The following is a 19,873-nucleotide window of genomic DNA, read 5'->3' on the forward strand; positions in this document are numbered from 1 at the left end:
GTGGAAGCAACCAAGTGCTAAAGCCTATCAAATAGAATGATGAGCTTGATCACTACAGGCTCTTACATGATAGTCTATATATAAGAGGTAAACTCATCAACGGACTTCCGATTCTCGCTTTTTCCATTTAATTATAGTGACAGATTCAGAATTCACGGGGAAAGGGTGTTTGTGGTGATCTTTCATGATTTATGAATGCTAAATTAATATTTTTTGGGGGGTTTATCTAAAATTTTAAAGCCTCATATACAGTTGCCACTAGTAGGTGTTCAAACCCTCCACTAAACTTGTCCATGTCTAATTGTTTATGTTTATTTGTATTTAAGAGAAAAAATGATTTGAAATCATTTATTATTTCAAATTACTCAGTTGTTTCGATTTTGGAAGAAATTATGTTATCAATAAGGTTTTATTGCAGAGTTAAGTTGGATTGCAATAAACATCAACAACAGCAAAGGCGGAGTGAGATTCCAATAGTTATTAGTGATCTCTTTATTATTAGATTTAGTATATCATGAGTCCTAAACTTGACCCAAAATTGGATTTCCTGAACATGATTAACCTCTTAAATTTACGGGAGAGCATGAATAAATTGAATTTTAAGCAAGTTTAGGAGGACAAGTTCTCGGGTTTAAACAAAATTTAAATGATTATACAAGTTTTGGTCTAAGTGATTAATGGAGGATATATGTCACTTTTAATAAGTTAAGGAGACGATGTTTTAAGCCTTATTGCTCATTCATTTTAAGCCTTTACGTGAGCCGGCTAAGATTTTATTGCAAAGTTGAACTTGGACTGGCTGATTGGAAAGAGGAAGAAAACTAAACACAAAGTAAAAACATGCAATTTGCTAACAACACTCATCCAAAAGAAATAGGAAGATTGCAGTGCCAGAATTCCCCAAAATAATGGAATTTAAAAGAACCCAAAACAATTAATCATTTTTGTTGTTGCATTTATAACATATATAACCCATTTTGACACATTAATTAGATAAAATTTATAAAAAATCAATATAATGGCTCCTAGTCACCAATGAACAACATTTAGGAGCTGTTAATTCACAATACAAATTTTCCTACAAGAGTTTCTTCCTATTGGTATTCTGAAACAGAAATTACAATAATAACATCATATTTTTGTGTACAAAAAAAGAATATGGAGGGACGGAAAAAAATTGTTCAAGAGCCTTGAACATGAGCAGCAAATGATGCATCATCTCATACAAGAAGCTGGGCTAGAGACTGCATTATTTACTGTCATCCTCTTTTTTTCTTTCCTTCGGAGCACCCGCAAATTCGGTGACTGTGGTTTTGTAGGTCCTCTGGACGATCTGCATTTGAAATTTCTCATTAGTTTTTTCGCTAGAGCTGTCAATTTCTAACACCACAACACAATTCATATACATCAATCCATCTAACGCACCTATGAGAGACACGACAATCCATTTTGACAACCCAATATTTCACCAGGAAAGAAGAAGAAACATGATGGATACATTTTCTTACTTTTTGGGGGAAAATGGATGGTTTGACACGACAACATAATTTATATACATCAATCCGTCTAACACACCTATGTCAGACACGACAATCCATTTTGACAACCCAATATTTCACCGGGAAAGAAACATTGATAAATTTCCTTACTTTTTGGGGCAAAATGGATGGTCTGCAATTGAAATTTCTTATTAGTTTTTTCGCTAAAGCTGTCAATTTCCGACACTACAACATAATTTATATACAATCTGTTTAATACGGTCATTTTTACTGCATCAATCCGTCTAACACAATTATGACAGACACCACAATCCATTTTGACACCCTAATGTTTCACCAGGACAGAAGAAGAATCATGATGGATAAATTTTCTTACTTTTTGGGGCAAAATGGATGGTCAAAGCTTGGTACTGGCCTTGCTTGGGGAACCATTGTTCTTCTCATTTGCTTCAAAGCCTTCTCTTCCTCCATCTGCAATTTACAATCATAGTTTCACATTAAGATTTTTATTCTTATGAAAAACTAAACTAGTAACTCAAGAACACAACAGATCAATTTTCGATACCATTCTTGCAGCTTCGCTCTCCTCTCGGTATCTCTTGTACAACTGTTCTTTCTCTTTTACCTGCAGAAACCATATCCAAGTTGTTTAAAGTGAAGAAACTGAATGAAATACTCAGTTAGGTGCAATATTTTATCAGATGATTTATATACCTTCTGGTCAAATTCTGCTCTATCTACAGCTCTATTGTCTACTTGGAGACTGAATTGCTGAACTTGTGTGAGGGGTTTTCGCACTTTCTCTGGTAATGGAATTGGATCTCTGCATAAGAAAACAACAGATGGATGAATAACTTGATTGATTGACTTGAATTGCATGCTCATGAAACCAAAACAGGTATGGTTTGCTTACTCTTTGAGAACTGGCTGTGCTTTGAACTGCCTCTTCTCAGCTTCCTCTTTCTCAATCCTCTGTCTTTCCTCCATTTCTCTTCGCATTTCCTCCTCGTGCCTCGTTAGACTTTCCAAGGGGAAAGGTTCCGGTTTTGTGCAGGGTTTGGGCTCGGGTTTTGGAGGAACCTGTACACAAAATATTATGCTTATATGACCTCATAATACCATCTTATGAAATAAGTGTGGCAATGCATAAATTTATAATTTTTACCACAGGATAGTCAGTGGTGTAAGGATATGGATGAGCTTTTGGAACCCTGGCTCTCTCCTCCTCTATCTGCTTTTGTGCCAGGTCCATTACAAACTTCCTCTCCTTTTCAGCTCCTCTTTCCTGTAAGAAAGCAACAAATTTAAACACAATGCAATAAACCTGAATAGAGGTTGATAAGGACAAGGGGATGAATGTACCTCCGTGTGGAGATGGAATGGATTTGGTCTGGTGATTCTTGGAACTTGATTATCATGGCGAGGTTCTGAGTATAATGAAAGCTGAAATAGAAGACAGAAAGAGAATGGTGAGACCCATGTCTTCAAAATTCTAGAACTTGTTATATAGAAGTATAAGTATCTCTTCGAGTTACCTTATCGAGCAAATCAGCAACCATAGCTGGAGGTGGAGGAATCCTGTCATCGGTGGCGAAGTGAAATCCTTGAGGTATAGTGACATGCTTCTTTACATTGCAAAAAATTCCCAGTTCTCCTTTGCTTTCAAATATCTAAACAAGATAAGAGATTAAATTTGTTAAGTAAGAACAAGTAAGGTTGTGTATGAGTAGAGTATATATGGAGATGTATGGAGTAATGTAGAATGGAATTATACCTTCTTATTCAAAGGCCTAGCCTTGAACCTTGGTATCTTTTCCAGTTCCTCTTTCTCAAGCTCTACAGTGCTTTTCACCTTTGTTGGACGAGCCCTCAAAGTAGTCTGGAGAAGAGGAGTCTTGGGTTCAGTGAGATGATGAGGCTTCCAATCAAACTTCTGTCATGAAATTTGCATGTGTTAGTAAAATCTGATAGAGTTCCAACAGGATCTACGAACGGAAACCGGCAATAAATATTGAAAATGGGAAACTCTTTTATGGTCTAGGAAACCGTTTCCTCCGGCAAACACAATCCAATTCTAATTCCGACTATAATTCTAGCTAATTGAAACGTCCTCGTTAATTTCTTAATTGATGATAGTTTCTATTCCACAATTCCTATTTTATGCTCACTATTCTAATCATTTGTAGGTCTAAATACCATTTTTTAATTATACTTTTAATATTCATATGTTCTCCTATGTTTTAGAAATAACGTTCCCCAAGTGTCCGTTTCTGTTTCCGTGCAACATAGTATATGAGTAGATGATGACAAACGAAAATCAAAATAATAATGCTCCTAAACCTGATGTGATGCGTCTGTTGAGGCCACTGAAGCAGATTCTGCATTCTGATTAGCCCTTACTGCTGTCTCAAGATGAAATTCCTGCAAAAATGGAGCAAGGTCAGTTTAGCTGTTTGCAAAATAGAACGGATTTGAATAAGTTCATTCTTCGAATTCTACCTGAAATTCTGGCAGTTGTGGTATACTTCTTGGAATTGCAGGCAACGTTGGAGCTTCCAAAATCTTCAACAAGCAAAAATGTCCATGTCCAAACAGAGGATTAGTCAAAACTCAAAAGAGGTGCAACCATATTATTGAAAAGTTACACTAATAAAATTTCTACCTTCTTGTTTACTGGTCTTGCTTTGAACTTGGGAATTTTTTTCATCATCTCTTCTTCGAGCTCTGCTGTGCTCTTTACTCTGACTGACCGAACTCTCTGAGATGTTTCAAATTCAGGTTCCTTAGGCCTTGTCAATGTAAGTGGAGCTTTAGTGCTGGGCAGCGATAGGTCTCTGGTACTTGATTGGAATTTTTTCATCATCTCTGCCATTGAAACAAACGGTGTTCGTTCTGTTTCCCGGACATAAACCTTTATAGCAAATACAAAAAGGTGTTCAATATGTCAGCTTCGAACATTGCATAAACAAAGCACACTCAAGAACAACACAAACCTTTCTCTCCTCTTTGGGCTTTCTATTAGCAAGAGATGGATTGGTGTTACTACTGCTGACACCAAGTTTGGACTTGTGGTGCAATGGTTGTTGGGGTTTAAAACTAAGAATCTGAAATTTTGACAAAAATCACAAACTATTTCAGCAAATAGAATTGATATAGGGGTTGTACAGTTCAAATAACAACTCAGCAATAACAAACAACCTGTTTAGACCCCCCTCCATCCAGTTTCTGCTTCTTAATTGCCTGGTTTTCTTGAGCTAAATTGAATTCCCCAACTGACTTTTGCGCGTTTGTGGCTCTATGATAGCAAATTAGTTCATCATCAGTATGATACCACAGAAATTTCAATAGAAGATTACAAGTAGTTTATTTAAGATAAGAACCTTTTGACACTTTCTGGTTTGGAGGCTTTAGCTCTTGAATATTGTGATTGGGGCTTTGGCTTCAATGATGATGGATTCCTAACCATGCTAGCTATGTTTTTAGCTGATTGGTGCTTCTTGGAATTGGTCACTAGACCTTCCTTTCGAGATGGTACCGGTAACTTCGGAGTGCAGCAAGTGTCGATTTTACTGTCCACTTTGCTATTAGCAGGTTCAATTTTGACTGAGCCAGAACTTCTGATGAAATGAAGAAACTGAATACTGTTAAAACATTGTATTCTACTAATTAAGGTAATTCAAGTAACTGGAATACAAACCTTTCTGTTTCTTTGGTACATGTTGTCTCCTTCCTTTCCTCACTACAAGAACTATTGGAAAGGTTTCCATTGTTTTCATTGCCTCCCTCATGAAGAGTAGTTCCTTCCTCTACAGTTTCAGCAGGTGTTACATTTGATGATGATTCAGAGACCTGTAATGAAGTATCATGGAAGAAGTAATACATTAGATCTAATTACTTAGTCAAATTATAAACTGAAAATACAAAATGTTAGACAAAACAGCATCACTACCTTCTGAGATTCTTCTGCAGCCTCACTAAAATCACACATACTTTCAACCTTAAATGATCTGGTACTCTTAATTTTGGGCATAAAAGCTGCATGATTAGAGGGAAAATAAAGATTCAAGATGAACTAGAATTAGAATTAGCAGTAGAAATAGAGAAATTCAACTCTAAGTAATACATGGCAATCATGCCATAAATGACATTAATATCTTCCAAAGGAAAAAAAATTCACATGCCTTTCCTGTCTCCAATAAATGGCTAACCTAATATTTTAGAAGTTGATTCATAAATTCTCGCATCAAAGATTGACAGAAAGAGAAAAATCTATTTCGTTGTATTTTCTCTATAGCCTAATTAGTATCCTCAGTATTCAAATCAGGAAGCAACAAGTTTGAGCAAGTCTCAATTCAATCAACAATCAATCCACTAAGCAACGAATTCGCAAAATTAAGGAATACCCAACCCAAGATCACGAATTAATTAAACAAAAACTAACATTTCAACATGGAAGATGCCCCAATTTTCAGTCTAATACTCTATATAGAAGAACTACGCAGAAACCCTAAGTCTCAGAACAAAGCAATTGCATAAATTAGCATCCAAACAGACATAAAGACAAGATTGAGAAGAAGGAGAAGCCGAAGCCGAAGGAAAACGTACGAGAAGGGGCATAGCTGAGGCCCTTTTCGAACCAGAGTTCGGCTTTACGCATATCTTCTTCCGATTCGCCTACTGTGAAATCGAAGAATCGTGGGGCTGAGAACTCATACGTCTCATCTATCATCGTCATCCCAGTGATGCCTCCGCCGTCCTCCGCCAACGCCATAGATAAAGAATTGTACAATCGAGATTGAGAGTCTTTCGATTCTTTGATGTTATGGATAGGAGAGAGATACATGAATCTTTAGTTGTAAATGAAGGTGGAAAGAGAAGTTTAACGTTAGGGGGAAGAAGAAGGAACTCTAACGGTCGAATTTTTTTGAATTAGGGTCCCACACCAACCAACGGCCAGGTCACCTTTTACATATTAGGCTCAACGGTTATATTTCTCGGCGTAGACAGACACTGGGCGCGTCCTAAACTGTGTCGTTTTACTATTAATTTTATTTGGTCTGAAAAGGAAATATATTTTAGAAAAGAAATCTACCGAAAATGTCGTTTTATTACATCCAATTATAAGCAACACTTTTTTTCCCCTATTATTTATTTTTAAATATAAATAATTCATAACTTTTATTTTTTAGTTAGTTTTTGCATAATAGGGAAAAAATGTATGAAAATATTTTAGCTACATAATAAAACTTGTGTGCTGCTCCGAACCACATCATGCAGGCCTGTAAGCTTCCTGAGCCTGTCCTTAGTGACCTGGATAAGATAAATCGGCGTTTCCTGTGGGGTGAGTCTGGAGATGGGAGAAAGGTTCACCTGGTCCCGTGGAAGGAAGCTTGCCAGCCTAAAAACAGGGGGGGTCTTGGTATTAGGCAGGCAAAGGACAATAATAAAGTCCTGTTAATGAAACTTCTTTGGAGAATGTGGCAATGCCCCTCCTCCCTTTGGGTCCGTCTCTTGTGCGGGAAGTATCGGAAAGATAGAATCTTTGGTGGCCCGAATGAGAGGGTTGTTAGCTGTTCCTTCCTCTGGAAAGGGCTCAGTGCCGTGTTTGCTGAATTCTGTACGGGGATTGGCCTGGAGGTGGGTAATGGTAGATCTATTAGCTTCTGGTATGACACCTGGATTGGTGATAAACCGCTGATTGATGTGTGTAATGCCCCTCCGTCGGCTGATCTCCTTTCCTGGAAAATTGCTGATGTGGTGGACTCGGAGGGAGACTGGATCTGGTCAAAGTTCGACTCGTTCTTTAGTCTGGAGACCCTTCTTAACATTAGAGGAGTGAAGATTAGCAATCAAGAGGAGGATAAGGATAGACATTGTTGGGCCTTGACGAATAATGGTACTTATTCTTGTAAATCGGCCTATGAAGCTTTTACCCCTAATAGGGCTGATCCTCCCTTGGAGATTTGGAAGTCCATATGGTCCCTCAAGATCCCTTACCGTATCAGGAGCTTCCTTTGGCTAGGTATCAAAGACAGGCTCCTTACGAATGCGGATAGGCACAGAAGGCACTTGACTGAGTCTAGTGCCTGTAGTAGATGCAGAGGCAATGTGGAAACCTTGTGCCATGCCTTGAGGGATTGCCCAAATAGTAAGAAGATCTGGGAAGGGATCCTCCCTCATCACATCCTCCCTTCCTTCATGGCCTTTTCTGAAGGGGACTGGTTCTCTCAAGGAGCCAAGGGGAACTTGCTGGCCAACATGGAGCACGGTGCCATCCTCTTTGCTATTACTTGTCACCAAATCTGGAAGTGGAGGAATGAAGAATTATTTGCGGGTAAGGCTGTCCTTATTCCTGATTTACTGTTTTTCTTCTCGAAGAAGCTCTTTGTTATTACTAAAAGCTTTGAAAGAGATTCCCTTGTTCGCCCCTCCCCGGATAAAGAGATCCTGCTAGTTGGCTGGAGTAAGCCTAGAGAAGGGTTTGCTAAGTTGAATACTGATGGCTCCTGCCTTAGCAATGGCAGAATTGCTGCTGGAGAAGTTCTTCGGGATGCTGGTGGCAATTGGATGGCGGGGTTTACCCATAACTTGGGGACGGGCTCCTCCTTTTCTGCGGGGCTCTGGGGTATCTTGTCAGGTATTAAACTCGCCATTCGCATGGGTGTTAAAAAGCTCTCGGTGGAATCTGATAATCTGGAGGCTATTAACAGGATTTCAGATAGCCAGGCTGTTTGTCTGAAGAGCCAGAATCTCATCAAAGCTATTTTGAGGCTTCGTCCTGCCTTTGAGTATCTTAATTTCTCCCATATTTTTAGGGAGCAAAACCGCGTGGCGGATCGCTTAGCAGCTGCTGGGCATGGGAGAATGTTAGGTGTTTCTACCCTATCTGTTCCTCCTTCTTTTCTTTTGCCTTCTCTCCTAGAGGATAGGATTGGAGTCAGCCTTCCTAGACTGATCCCGGTGTAGGTTTTTTGTTGGTTTTGTTTTTTTCCTTTCCTTTCTTACCAAAAAAAAAAAAAAACGTGTGTGCTTATCAAGGTTGTAAAAACCGTTAGACTCTAGTCGGACGAATAAGGCCCTCAGTGATTAATCTGGGATTAGTCGGGATTAATCAGGTTTGTATTTTTATATTTTTTATTTGTTAATCAACAAATTATTATATAAATTCAATTAAAATATATATTATATTATCTAAAATAATAATACAAAATTATTTAATATAGAAAAACATGTATATTTATAACATGTATCTTTAAAAATGTGCAAACATCAACATTTCAACAACAATATCATTGAAACAACTTAAAATTGAATTATAATAAACCAAATAATAAATTCACAATAAAATATACTTTTGTTCATTGTCACTTAGGTGGTACCTATGAGTCAATAAAACGCCCAGAGGGACTAATTGAAGAAAATCGCGGCGGATTCTCAATTTCGAGCGCCTAAGCGGTCCAGGCGGCCTTCGTTTCGAACAGTGGTGCTTATTTTGTACTAAGAATTAGACTTGAGCTGTATTCGGATTTGGTCTAATCGGACTTGACATATATATTTACCGTATCCAAGTCCAAGTCCTACGTTATTTATTTAAAAGATGAGACTATTATCTTTATTCAAATTGACTTTTTCAATAAGTTATGTCTAAGTTTAATAACTTCAATGTTAAAGGGAACCCGGGTTTCGCATCGGCTGGGGGATTGCTTAGAGATGCATCTGGTCACTGGATTGGAGGATTTATGGTTAATTTGGGAGTCTGTACTGCATTCCTAGTTGACCTTTGGGGATTGTATTTTGGTCTTCAGTTAGCATGGAAAAGTGGTCATAAGCGAGTGCTCTTAGAAATGGACTCATCTTTAGTGCTTTTGCTTTTGCAGCGAGAGTCGGATTTATACCACCCGTCCAGAAGGCTGATTAGTGAGTGTTTGAAGTTACGTGACCGTGATTTGGAGGTTCTTTTTAAGCATGTGTATCAAGAAGGAAATCAAGCAGCAGACTGGTTGGCAAATTTCGCATGCACTTATGCCCTGGGTCATTACGAGTGTGTTGCGCTTTCTGCAGGCCTCCAGCAAATCCTAATTGAAGATCCGAGCTTTGAGTAGATTAGTTCCTTTCTAGTTTTCTTGTCTTTTGTTTTCCCTGGGCTTTTGCCTTCCTCTGCTCTCCCCAAAAAAAAAAACTTCAATGTTAAGGGTCTCAAATTATTACCCAATTTAGAAATCTCGAGTTTGAGTTATAACAGGCTTTAATTAGAACTAACAACTAATGTTTTTAAACTGTTTATTTTGAAACTCAAATTGAACAATAATGAGTTGTATGATTCAAATTACAAATTCATCACAATTCTTAATCCTACAAGAATTTAGGGATTCCTATCTTTCAACTATAATTAACCCCACGGGATCCATTAATTGCCTTACTAGCTCCATCTAACCAAGATTGAGAAGAAAATAACTAGCTCCATCTGGCCAAGATTGAAAAGAAAATAACATTAGAGTCAGTCTGGTTCAAATCCATTTAAACCCGTCCTTTTTTGGTTAGGCACGAGATTCATACAAATAAAATGGAACATTTTTTATCTTCATATTAATATTAACTATTAAATATATATTTATATAAAAAATCAATATATATTATAATTATAAAATTAAAATTAAAATTTATATTATGTTTCTTTTTATTTTTAAGTATAAATTATTGTTAAAAAAATTAAGGCGAGTTTATATGCCTTGGCTTGGAACTTAAATTTCAAGCGTTAACCCATCTAAATTAATAACGAATTCTGAACATTTTTAAGTGTAAATCCGTTAAATCCAACATGATCTATAAGCATGTTTATATGGTATAAATCTATTTGCGTGCTCATGTACCTATTGGTACCCATATTTTATAGGCTACATATTTTTTTTTTATGTGCTTCAGTTCGACTAAGTTTAACATTTCATGAATTAAGCTTTACTAAACTAAACTAAACTCGGCTAGGTCCAGCTCGATTAACTACTGTATATTTATATATATTTTTAAATATAAGAATTATAATATAATAAAAACATAAATATTGTAAAAAGCCCTCGTATATAAATTTTTCAAAACAAAGTTATAACTTATATAGATCGGGTTGGTCTCAATTGAGTATTAATATCAAACTTCAAGCCCATTTCAAACCGGCATAAATACTAGTCGAGCTAGACTAAACACGACATTTTTAGAGGCTAATCAGTTCAACTTTCAACTCGAACCCGACCCACGAACAGGTCTAATTTACAAGAACGTAAGAATCAAATAAAATTACAGAGCATTTATATCACATACGCCGAACAATTCTTCTTAACCGAAATGGGAAAGCTGAGATGAGTGTGACATTTGAGAGGAAGATCAACAATTCTCGCAGGCAAAAACGGAGGATCATTAACCATAGTAGCAACGAGCTCAATGCACTGACAAATCCTCTCAATTTGACGAGCATTTTGCCTAGCCAAGCGGTTCATATCCCGGACTCCGGTGCAACAGTTCCAAGCCGGATTTCCGTTGGGAACGTGGCCGTTGATGAATTCAATGCAGGGAGTGAAGTAAATGATGACATCTAAACAATCAATGAAATTTTGAAGAGTTTGAGCCATTGTTGTTACTACTACTAATCCTGAAATTAGTAGGAGAATTGAGAGGAATGATAAGAGATTAAGATGGTGATTAGGAGTCATTTAAGTTGATTAATTTTTGTTTAATTTAGCTAGAAATGTTGAAAAGATTGAGGCTTTTCTTATAATTGGTGAAATACCCAAATTGGAGTTAGGTGGGTCACATTTGGTAAACCATAATTAATGGTGCTTGTATATATCATGCTTCATTTGTATATATCATGCTTCATATGTTTTTGGTTTTTGATGTTGCATAATTTGTGCATGAATGTTTATATATATATATATATATATTTATTTATTTATTTATTTATTTATTTTGGTGGGGGAGAGAATTTGAAGAGATTAGGTGGTGCACTAAAAATATTGATTAATGTGGGATAAAGATGAATTTTTTTTTTATCAGTAACTGAATTTCAGATCGAAAATGAAGAGAAGGTAACTGGAGTTTAATAGTAAAAGTGTGTATTTAATATATATAGACATATTTTAAAGTCGTAGGGATCAATATGTTGGATTTGGGCGAAAATGCAAAATATCTATATGATGCTGGGCCAGGTTGTTAAAATTATATCAAAGCCGACTCTCCACGTACGATGTGTGGTTTGGAGACGAACCAGATGGAAGCTGATGGGTCTGTAATGACTCGGTGGTGCTGGGTAGACCATTCCATGGGCCGGGTTGGACCGGGCAGGGCCTATCGGGGTTTTAGGTAAAAATGTTCAGTCCAAGCCCAACCCAGTTCGCTATTAATTTAGGCAAAATCAGGTCGGGCTGGGCTCAGGCTTAAAAATCAAATCCCAAGCCCAACCCATATAAATTCACCTAACTATATATATATATATATATATTTATATATATAATTTTTAATTATAAAAAATAAATATTTAATATATAAATAAATATTTAGTAATTAATATTAATAGACGGGCCGGGCTGGACCGGTCCGTGCTATTTTTATTAATCCTAAGCCCGTCCAAAATATAGGCGGACTTTACCAGGTCTGGACCGGACTGGACCTAAGATCAATTTTCATTGTCCAAGTCCGACCAAGGGGCACGTGCCTAGACAGCCGGACGGGTAACCTGCCCATGGATAGGTCTAGTGATGAGATAGAAGGTCTGAGCAAGAACGACTCTAAGGGGTGATGATGATGGGGCAGGAATGAACTGAATCCCACAAAAAAAATGGAGAGAGAGTAACTAAGGCTTATTAGTAAATGTGTGTATTAAATACATGTAGACGCGTTTTAAAGTCATGAGCAATATGTTGGATTTGGGCTAAAGCATCAATATCTACATGGTATTGGACGAGATTGTTATAGAGGTTATTTTGGCCCTGGTAGCCCCATAATTTTAGTTTATATTCGTATATTTGTAGTATTATTTTAATATTTGAAATGGTTGAGTTGGTTTAACTTTTAATTTATGGAAATTATAATAAATTTACAATTAAAAATAAAAAATAAAAGTTGTATAATTTTTAGGGTTAATTATATATAGATGTCATGTAGTTTCGCTAATTTGCAGATGGATACTTATATGTGGTTTTTTTTTTCAAACGCAATCATGTGGTTTGTAAAATTTTACATTTTAGTTCACTTTGTCAGAACTTGGCTAATAACGAGCTCGAAATGAAAATTTTCAAGAGTTAAATAATATTTTAAGCAACTTTAATTATTCAAATTTTTAGGTTTGAGCTCATTTAGGTAGTGTTTTTTTTATGAGAAGAGAGAGAAAACTCAAAAAATCATGATTTTGAAAATAAAAAATATACTTCTATAGTAAATATGATACTAAACAACTTTAACTCTTGAAAATTTTCATTTTAAGGTCATTATTAGCCAAATTTGGCAAAATAACAAAATGTAAAATTTTACAAATCATAGGGTTGTGTTTGTAAAAAAATACCACAGGTACCAATCTACAAATCCATGTAACTACATGACATCTACTTATAACTAACCCTAATTTTTAAAAAATTAGCATTGGACTTATATCACATTAAACATGTCTATTCTTTTTAGGTTGAGCATGTTTAATTTTTTAGCCCCAACATATCAAACCACGAACTTTTATATTGTTGGAGGTTAAAAACTGCCTAGTCCTAATTAGAAAATTGCCTCCAATTCTATACAACTGACTCCAACACTGATCACAAAGTTAAAATTAAGGGATAAAGTGTAAAAATATTTCTAACGTTTACCGCCAGAAGCAATCTCGTTGACATGGTAACAAAGGTGGAAATATCAATCGACTTTCAACATTATTTGGACTTGATTAATGTTATCAAAATCTGAAAAGTACAGTTGGAGGCAAAATTGAATTCGGAATTAAGAAAATAAATTTTAGTTGGGATAAAAGATTGACAATTAGTGAAGATTGTTGAAAAAGTTGGTTTTGTTTAATCTCACATTGTTTAGATACAAACTTGAAGGGGGAGGTTCTCAAACTATACAATGGCTTTTAGGAAATGCATCCAAGAACAAGTTTTTTCTAATTCTAAGGTTTAAATTGTTTTCTTCTTTCCTTTTCTCTATTGTTATATTTCTCATTAGTGAAATATTATTTTAGTAGTGTCTGAGGGTTAAAAAAACCAACATTTGGATATGTTAAAAGTTCAAATAGTGCTATGCTATTAAATATGGAACTCTCCCTGTGCAATGAAGACTTATCAGTAGAAGAAGAAGATCAACAAGAAAGAAGTAATAAAAAAGTAAAAGACTCTGAAGGCAACACATCTTCTAAGATTAATGGGGATTTAGAACCCAAAGGATCCCCATTCAGAAAGAGGACAACATCATAGAAAGAGAAGTTGTTGGGTACCTCACCGGATGCGGATACTGCGATGGAGGAACCAGGTGGTGAAACAAGGTACCGACCAAAAGATTTCGAGTCTCAACATGAACCATGCTCTGATAGCGAGGACGAGGAAGAAGATGATGAAAAGTTTCCAAAAATCCACTTCTCGGCAGAGGACAAGAGGAAATTATGGCACCCATGGAGGAGAACACTCATCGTTAAAGTCCTAGGCAGGAGGATTGGATATCAATATCTATTTAACAAGCTCCATTCTTACTGGATCAAAGCTGGGACCCTGACCCTTGTAGACTTAAAGCAAGATTTCTATTTTGCTAAATTCTCGAATGACCAAGACTTCAACACAGCTTTCTCTAGAGGTCCCTGGATGGTTGCAGATCACATAGTCACTGTGAGGCCTTGGAAGCCAAATTTCGACCCATCTGAGGACAACATCTCAAGAATTCTTGCATGGGTTCGGTTTCCTGATATCCCAATTGAGTACTACAACTATATGTCCCTTATGAAGTTGGGTAATTTAGTAGGTACTGCTCAATACGTGGATAAAACTTCTGCTACTGGTAGCCGCGGGAAATACGCTCGTGTTTGTGTAGAATTGGATTTATCAAAACCTCTCATTGCAAAATATAGAATAAGGCGCAGAATCTAAAAAATTGAATACGAGGGCTTGCATAATATATGCTTTGCTTGTGGTGTTTACGGACACAATACGGAGAGCTGCACTGTTCAACAGCACACCTCCCACGATACCGCTGCTAACTCTACCGAAGCACCGCCACAAACAGTCTCCCCAAACTTGGCAACTAGACCGGAAGTGACGGAGGATTACGGGCCGTGGATGGTTGCTCGTCGCCAAAAACTTCGTCCACACAACCTTCCAGGAAGCCGCATGAGAGAGAAGGGAATTCCACAAGAGTCCAACACTGCCCCACTCCAAAAATCTGACCTGCTCAATAAGTCAACAATGATTAATAATCCACTAGCTCAAGACAATAACCCTGATATTTCCAATAATGGAACAAAAAAAAGAAGAAGGTGCAGATAAAGACAAATCCCCCTCCACTAATATGAATCACAATTTACTAATACCAAGAGACCCACCTGTGGACACCGAAGAATTGAGATCCTTAAATGCTGCTAACTCAATTGGGGACAGCACCACATGGCCGAGAACGATAAGGAAACTATCCTTGCCCCTAGATTCCCAGAAGACTCTAACGCAGGCTGTCAGGGACCAGAGCCGCTGTATAGCTCCATCACTGCTATGTGGAAATGTAATTCAAGAAAATGCAGTGCCTGAAGTGGCAATTCATCAGAAATCCAACCTAGTCCTCAACAAAAAAGCTAACCACCCCCCTATATCTCCAAGCTCCGCTGCAGGGGAAGAAGGGAAAAGTACAATCATTTTCGCAAACAAAGCGGCTCATTTGCAAAACCCGACTGACTGTAAATCGCTTGGAAATGGATACCCTCCTTCTAAAGCCACCAAACATAAAGCAAGTTCGGGTAAGAACCCGGATAAAAATAGGTTGGAGCCTGCGAGAGCCCCGAATACTTCACCTGGCAGTAACAACCCTATCCCAATCACTGCTCCTAACAAGTCTCTAGTATAACTAAGGTGCCTCCTCTCATTTTAGTTTCTGTTTATGAATTTCTTAGCATGGAATGTGTGTGGGGGCAGGGAGTCATTATACCCGACTCCATCTCAATGATGTTTGAAGCTTGTCAATCCCTCTTGTTTTGCCCTCATGGAACCTAAAATAAGTGGGGAAAAGGTAGACAAATTTATTGCGCGCTTCAAGCACTGGCAATATATTCGCTCAGAAGCACAAGGCAGAGCAGGAGGTATTTGGGTTTTCTAGAAACCAAACTTCATCACTCTCATTCCCTTAATTGTACATTTTCAATTCATTCACTGTTCAGTGCTTAAGAATGGGGTTGAAGAATGCAAGATGACATTTACGTACGCTTCGCCTGTAACCACCTTGAGGTATGCCCTATGGGATAAGCTGTATACTTTAAGCAAAGGAATTTCTGGCCCTTGGTTTCTCATAGGTGACTTCAACGATATCTCATAAATGGGTGATCAGAGAGGAGGAGGGAACCATTACATCAATAGGTGTTTGAAGCATAAACAGACTATGGATCAGTGCAACATCTTTGATTTTTAGGCTCTTCAGGACATCGGTTCACTTGGAGGAGGAATAATGTCCTTGTTCGTCTCGATAAGGTTTATGGTAATGCATAGGGTCGGCTTTCATTTCCTCGGGCCTCCACGCTAAACTTACCCTTCAGGAGATATGATCACTGTTAAGCCCAAAATATACCTAAAATATTATCAATTATTACATCAATATTGCTACGAATTTATGCTGTTTATAACTATTTAGAAAGCTTTTACTTTCGAATATGTTTCTTTCATGCAAGGTACATAAATATTTGGTAAAATCCAAATAGGAGTAAAAAGAGCTCGAAAATAGAAGAAAAGCCCTACAAAAGGAGTCGAAGACGATGAAAATTAATAACGCCAAGTCGAGGACACGAACGAGAGCGAAAAAAAATGAAAAATGCTCCGTGCCGCGACCGCGGCTTCCCCTTTTCACGGTCGCGACACGCGTCCTTCAGCCATTTTACCCTTCGTCCGAAGTACAATTGATGCTCCCCCATTCTCGGTAGTGAATTTGATAATTCTCGGTACGAGCAGGAGATTTTAGAAGCATGTTACACACTTTCGTTTTCGACGGAATGCGATCGTTCGGGTGGATAAAGACATTCCTTCACAACGGACACGATCCTTCATAACGGACACAACACTTCAATCAAGACTCTTCAACATCTATAAATAAAGAGTTGATGGAGAGTTGAAAGAATGTGATATGTGTAGAAGAAAGAAATTAGTGTAGAATTTATGTAGAAATTCCGAATCAAATGATTCAGAAGTTAGATTTCGATTCTGTTCAAAAGCAATATGATGTACACACATTGTTTACAAATTAATAACAAATTCAGTAGCGTTTAGACATTGTTCTAGTTTAGTTTTCATTTTGGTAGTAGACCGACCCAGTCTCTATTACGAAGATTCAGCGAGAAGATTGAGTAGAGGATTCGCCCCTGAGCCTGACAAACTCGAACGAAACCCAAGGAAAGGATTGACAACCCGTTCACTTGCACGCCGTCGAAGAATTCAATGCTCCATGTTCTCTGTAAACTTGTATCAATTTATATTTCATCTAATAAAGTCTGTTCTATTCGATAGATTTTTATGCAGCACTTTGGTAAATGAGCCGAAGTGGATTGATGCTGGTGTTTTCATTAAAACGTATTTAATCCAAAATCTTTACAAGGAAACTTTGTTGAACACTTAGGTAAATTATTATCTCGGTAGAGTTTTAATTTGGTTAAGGGCAATTATCCCGGATAAGGGTTTTGTCGCGTTCAAAGCCAATTAATTAGGGGTTCCGTCATTTATTTCATCTTTATAATTCGTACAAAGTTTAAAGTTGTTTCTTTGCTTAATGCAAACAAATATACCTGTTTACTTTTCTAAAGTACTAAAATGTTCCTGTTTTGCAAATTCATTTTTAATCAGATATTTTCTAACATATTCATATTCTAATCTAATTCTCATTCTAGCTATTTCAAAACCAAAACCGATTAAACGATTTTTCCATATCATAAACCTAAAAGTAAATTTAACCAATTGTAAATAAGTTTTGTTAAAAAAGCGTTCCCTGTGGGATCGATATCTTTTATTACTACAAGCGTATACCGTGCAATTGAGGAAATCGCTCAACAAGTTTTTGGCGCTGTTGCCGGGGAACGCCAAAATTTTTGACAAAATTTTAAATTTTTCATGTTTTATTACGAATCTAGGTTTATTCATACTTATTCAAACTTTTATATTTTTAATTATTTTCAATTACTAACATATTTATTTTTCAAATTCTGTTTTGTAGGTAGTTTCGGTTCGTGCGAAATTTCAAGTTCATGCGCAGTTCTCGAAGTTCGGGCACGTCACCAGATCCTATTGACCCAGAAATTGAAAGAACCCTTAAAAAGAACAAGAAAAAAAAGAAAAAAAAACCAAACCCCAATAAAAACTAAAATTACCGAGCCAGAAGTTATGGCCACACTTATGGATTACGCTAGGCCAGGAGTGGCCGGTGTAACAAACTGTATAGTTAGACCCCAAATCAATGCAAATCAATTTGAAATTAAGCCTGCGTTGCTTAATATGTTGTAAAATAATGTAACGTTTTACGGGTTACCTAACGAAAATCCTAACACCCATTTGACAAATTTCTTAGAAATTTGTGACACTTTTAAAATTACAGATGTAACTGCAGAAGCAATCAAACTTCGCCTTTTTCCTTTTACTTTGAAGGATCGAGCCAAAGAATGGTTAACTTCTATGCCAGCCGCATCGATTGAGACTTGGGAGCAATTAGCCCAAGCATTTTTATCAAAAATTTTCCCTTTAGCAAGAACCGCAAGAGTCATTAAAGAGTTAACATCTTTTTCTCAAAATGATAATGGAACTCTTTATAAGGCTTGGGAACGTTTTAAAGAACTTCAACGTTTATGCCCACACCACCAATTGCCCGCTGAACTTTTAATGCAAACATTTTATAATGGACTAAATCCTACAACTAGAGGTTCATTGGATGCTATGTCTGGAGGGTTATTCATGAAGAAAACATCTGCCCAAGCGAGAGAACTTTTAGAGGAAATGGCAATCAACAGCAGTATGTGGCCCGCGGAACATGGACACGTACCAGTAGCGAAACCATCATCCTCAACAACATCATCAGTTAAAGGTATAGTGAATCTTGATCCAGTAGCGATGTTGCAAGCCCAATTTTCTGCCTTGTCGCACAAAATTGATAGGTTTATGGCACCGTGTGATCCTAATGGTCAACCAATCCAAACGGATGTGGATTACGAAGGTATGAGTGAAATTGAACAGGTAAACTTTGTCCAAGGGCAAAACCAAACTAATAACCCTTATTCCAATACATATAATCTTGGATGGAGGAATCATCCTAACTTTAACTGGAGAGATAATAACAATAATAATGTTAATGCTAATCAAAATTGTACTACTAATTATCAAAATCAATCAAGAGATACGATTAGCACCTTATCTTCTAAAATCGACAAATTCATTGATGCGATGAGCGGAAAAATAAGTAATCACGACGATGGTTTTAAACGGATCGAAAATAAATTCGATCAGCTTATTAAAAACCAATCATCTAGCATCCATAATTTGGAGATTCAAATTGGACAACTCGCTAAATCAATTCCATCCCGCAAAGAGGGAAGTCTTCCAAGCCATACGGAAGAAAATCCGAAAGAGCATGTTAAGGCTATCACTCTTCGTTCAGGGAAAAACTACTTAGGTCCGGAAATGCCCGGAAATTCGACTTTACCTGGAACTGATTTACCAAAACCCAAAGAAGATACATTAAAACAAAAAGATGCACCGATTGACTCTAGTACAAAAACTTTTGTACCCAAACCACCTTTTCCACACAAAGTCCGCAACAAGGACTATGATAAACAACTTTTAACATTTTTAGACAAACTTAAGAATTTGCATATTAATTTGACGTTTATGGATGCAATTACGCAAATTCCCAACTATGGAAAATTCCTCAAAGATTTAATTTCAAAGAAAATCAGTTGGGAAGGGATTTCATCCATTTCACTAACTGAAGATTGCAGTTCGATTGTGTCAAGCAATTTGCCCACAAAACTCAAAGATCCCGGATGTTTTACCATTCCGTGTAAATTGGGAGATATAGAATTCCCAAGTTGTCTTTGTGATTTAGGAGCAAGCATTAACTTGATGCCATTATCTATTTTTAATAAGTTAGGCTTAGAAGAAGACATCAAATGTACCAATATGGTTTTG

The 19,873-nt window shown here is 37.0% G+C and overlaps 1 protein-coding gene and 1 non-coding gene across 3 annotated transcripts; both read right to left on the reverse strand.

Annotated features, from left to right (window-relative positions):
* Positions 1-928: 928 nt before the first annotated feature.
* Positions 929-6,366, reverse strand: LOC136228591 (protein TPX2). 2 transcript variants are annotated; one of them, XM_066017018.1, is made up of 18 exons: positions 6,105-6,366; positions 5,449-5,534; positions 5,197-5,348; positions 4,880-5,116; positions 4,698-4,794; positions 4,493-4,603; positions 4,162-4,410; positions 3,999-4,061; positions 3,840-3,920; positions 3,274-3,429; positions 3,035-3,169; positions 2,862-2,942; positions 2,665-2,784; positions 2,413-2,579; positions 2,214-2,322; positions 2,065-2,124; positions 1,876-1,970; positions 929-1,333 (listed from the first exon to the last, which is right to left on the reverse strand). In XM_066017018.1, exons 1-18 carry the CDS (start codon positions 6,340-6,342, stop codon positions 1,216-1,218), a joined length of 2,355 nt encoding a protein of 784 aa, XP_065873090.1. In that variant the 5' UTR covers positions 6,343-6,366; the 3' UTR covers positions 929-1,215. The 2 variants fall into 2 exon arrangements, with proteins under 2 accessions (XP_065873090.1, XP_065873089.1); XM_066017017.1 differs by having other exon boundaries at positions 3,274-3,432.
* Positions 6,367-18,448: 12,082 nt separating this feature from the next.
* On the reverse strand, positions 18,449-18,555 carry LOC136231607 (small nucleolar RNA R71). Its single transcript, XR_010689979.1, has one exon. It is a non-coding gene; the product is annotated as a small nucleolar RNA R71 (small nucleolar RNA).
* Positions 18,556-19,873: the final 1,318 nt, after the last annotated feature.

This window comes from Euphorbia lathyris, chromosome 5, assembly GCF_963576675.1.
Source record: "Euphorbia lathyris chromosome 5, ddEupLath1.1, whole genome shotgun sequence".
In the NCBI taxonomy this organism is placed as follows: Eukaryota; Viridiplantae; Streptophyta; class Magnoliopsida; order Malpighiales; family Euphorbiaceae; genus Euphorbia; species Euphorbia lathyris.

Excerpts from the sequence above, each read along its gene's own strand:
- LOC136228591 (XM_066017017.1), bottom strand. The coding sequence starts at position 6,342 with ATGTATCTCTCTCCTATCCATAACATCAAAGAATCGAAAGACTCTCAA. Across the intron at positions 4,062-4,161 it reads CAAGACCAGTAAACAAGAAG|ATTTTGGAAGCTCCAACGTT; the intron begins GTAGAAATTTTA and ends TGCTTGTTGAAG. Across the intron at positions 3,433-3,839 it reads CAACAGACGCATCACATCAG|AAGTTTGATTGGAAGCCTCA; the intron begins GTTTAGGAGCAT and ends ATTTCATGACAG.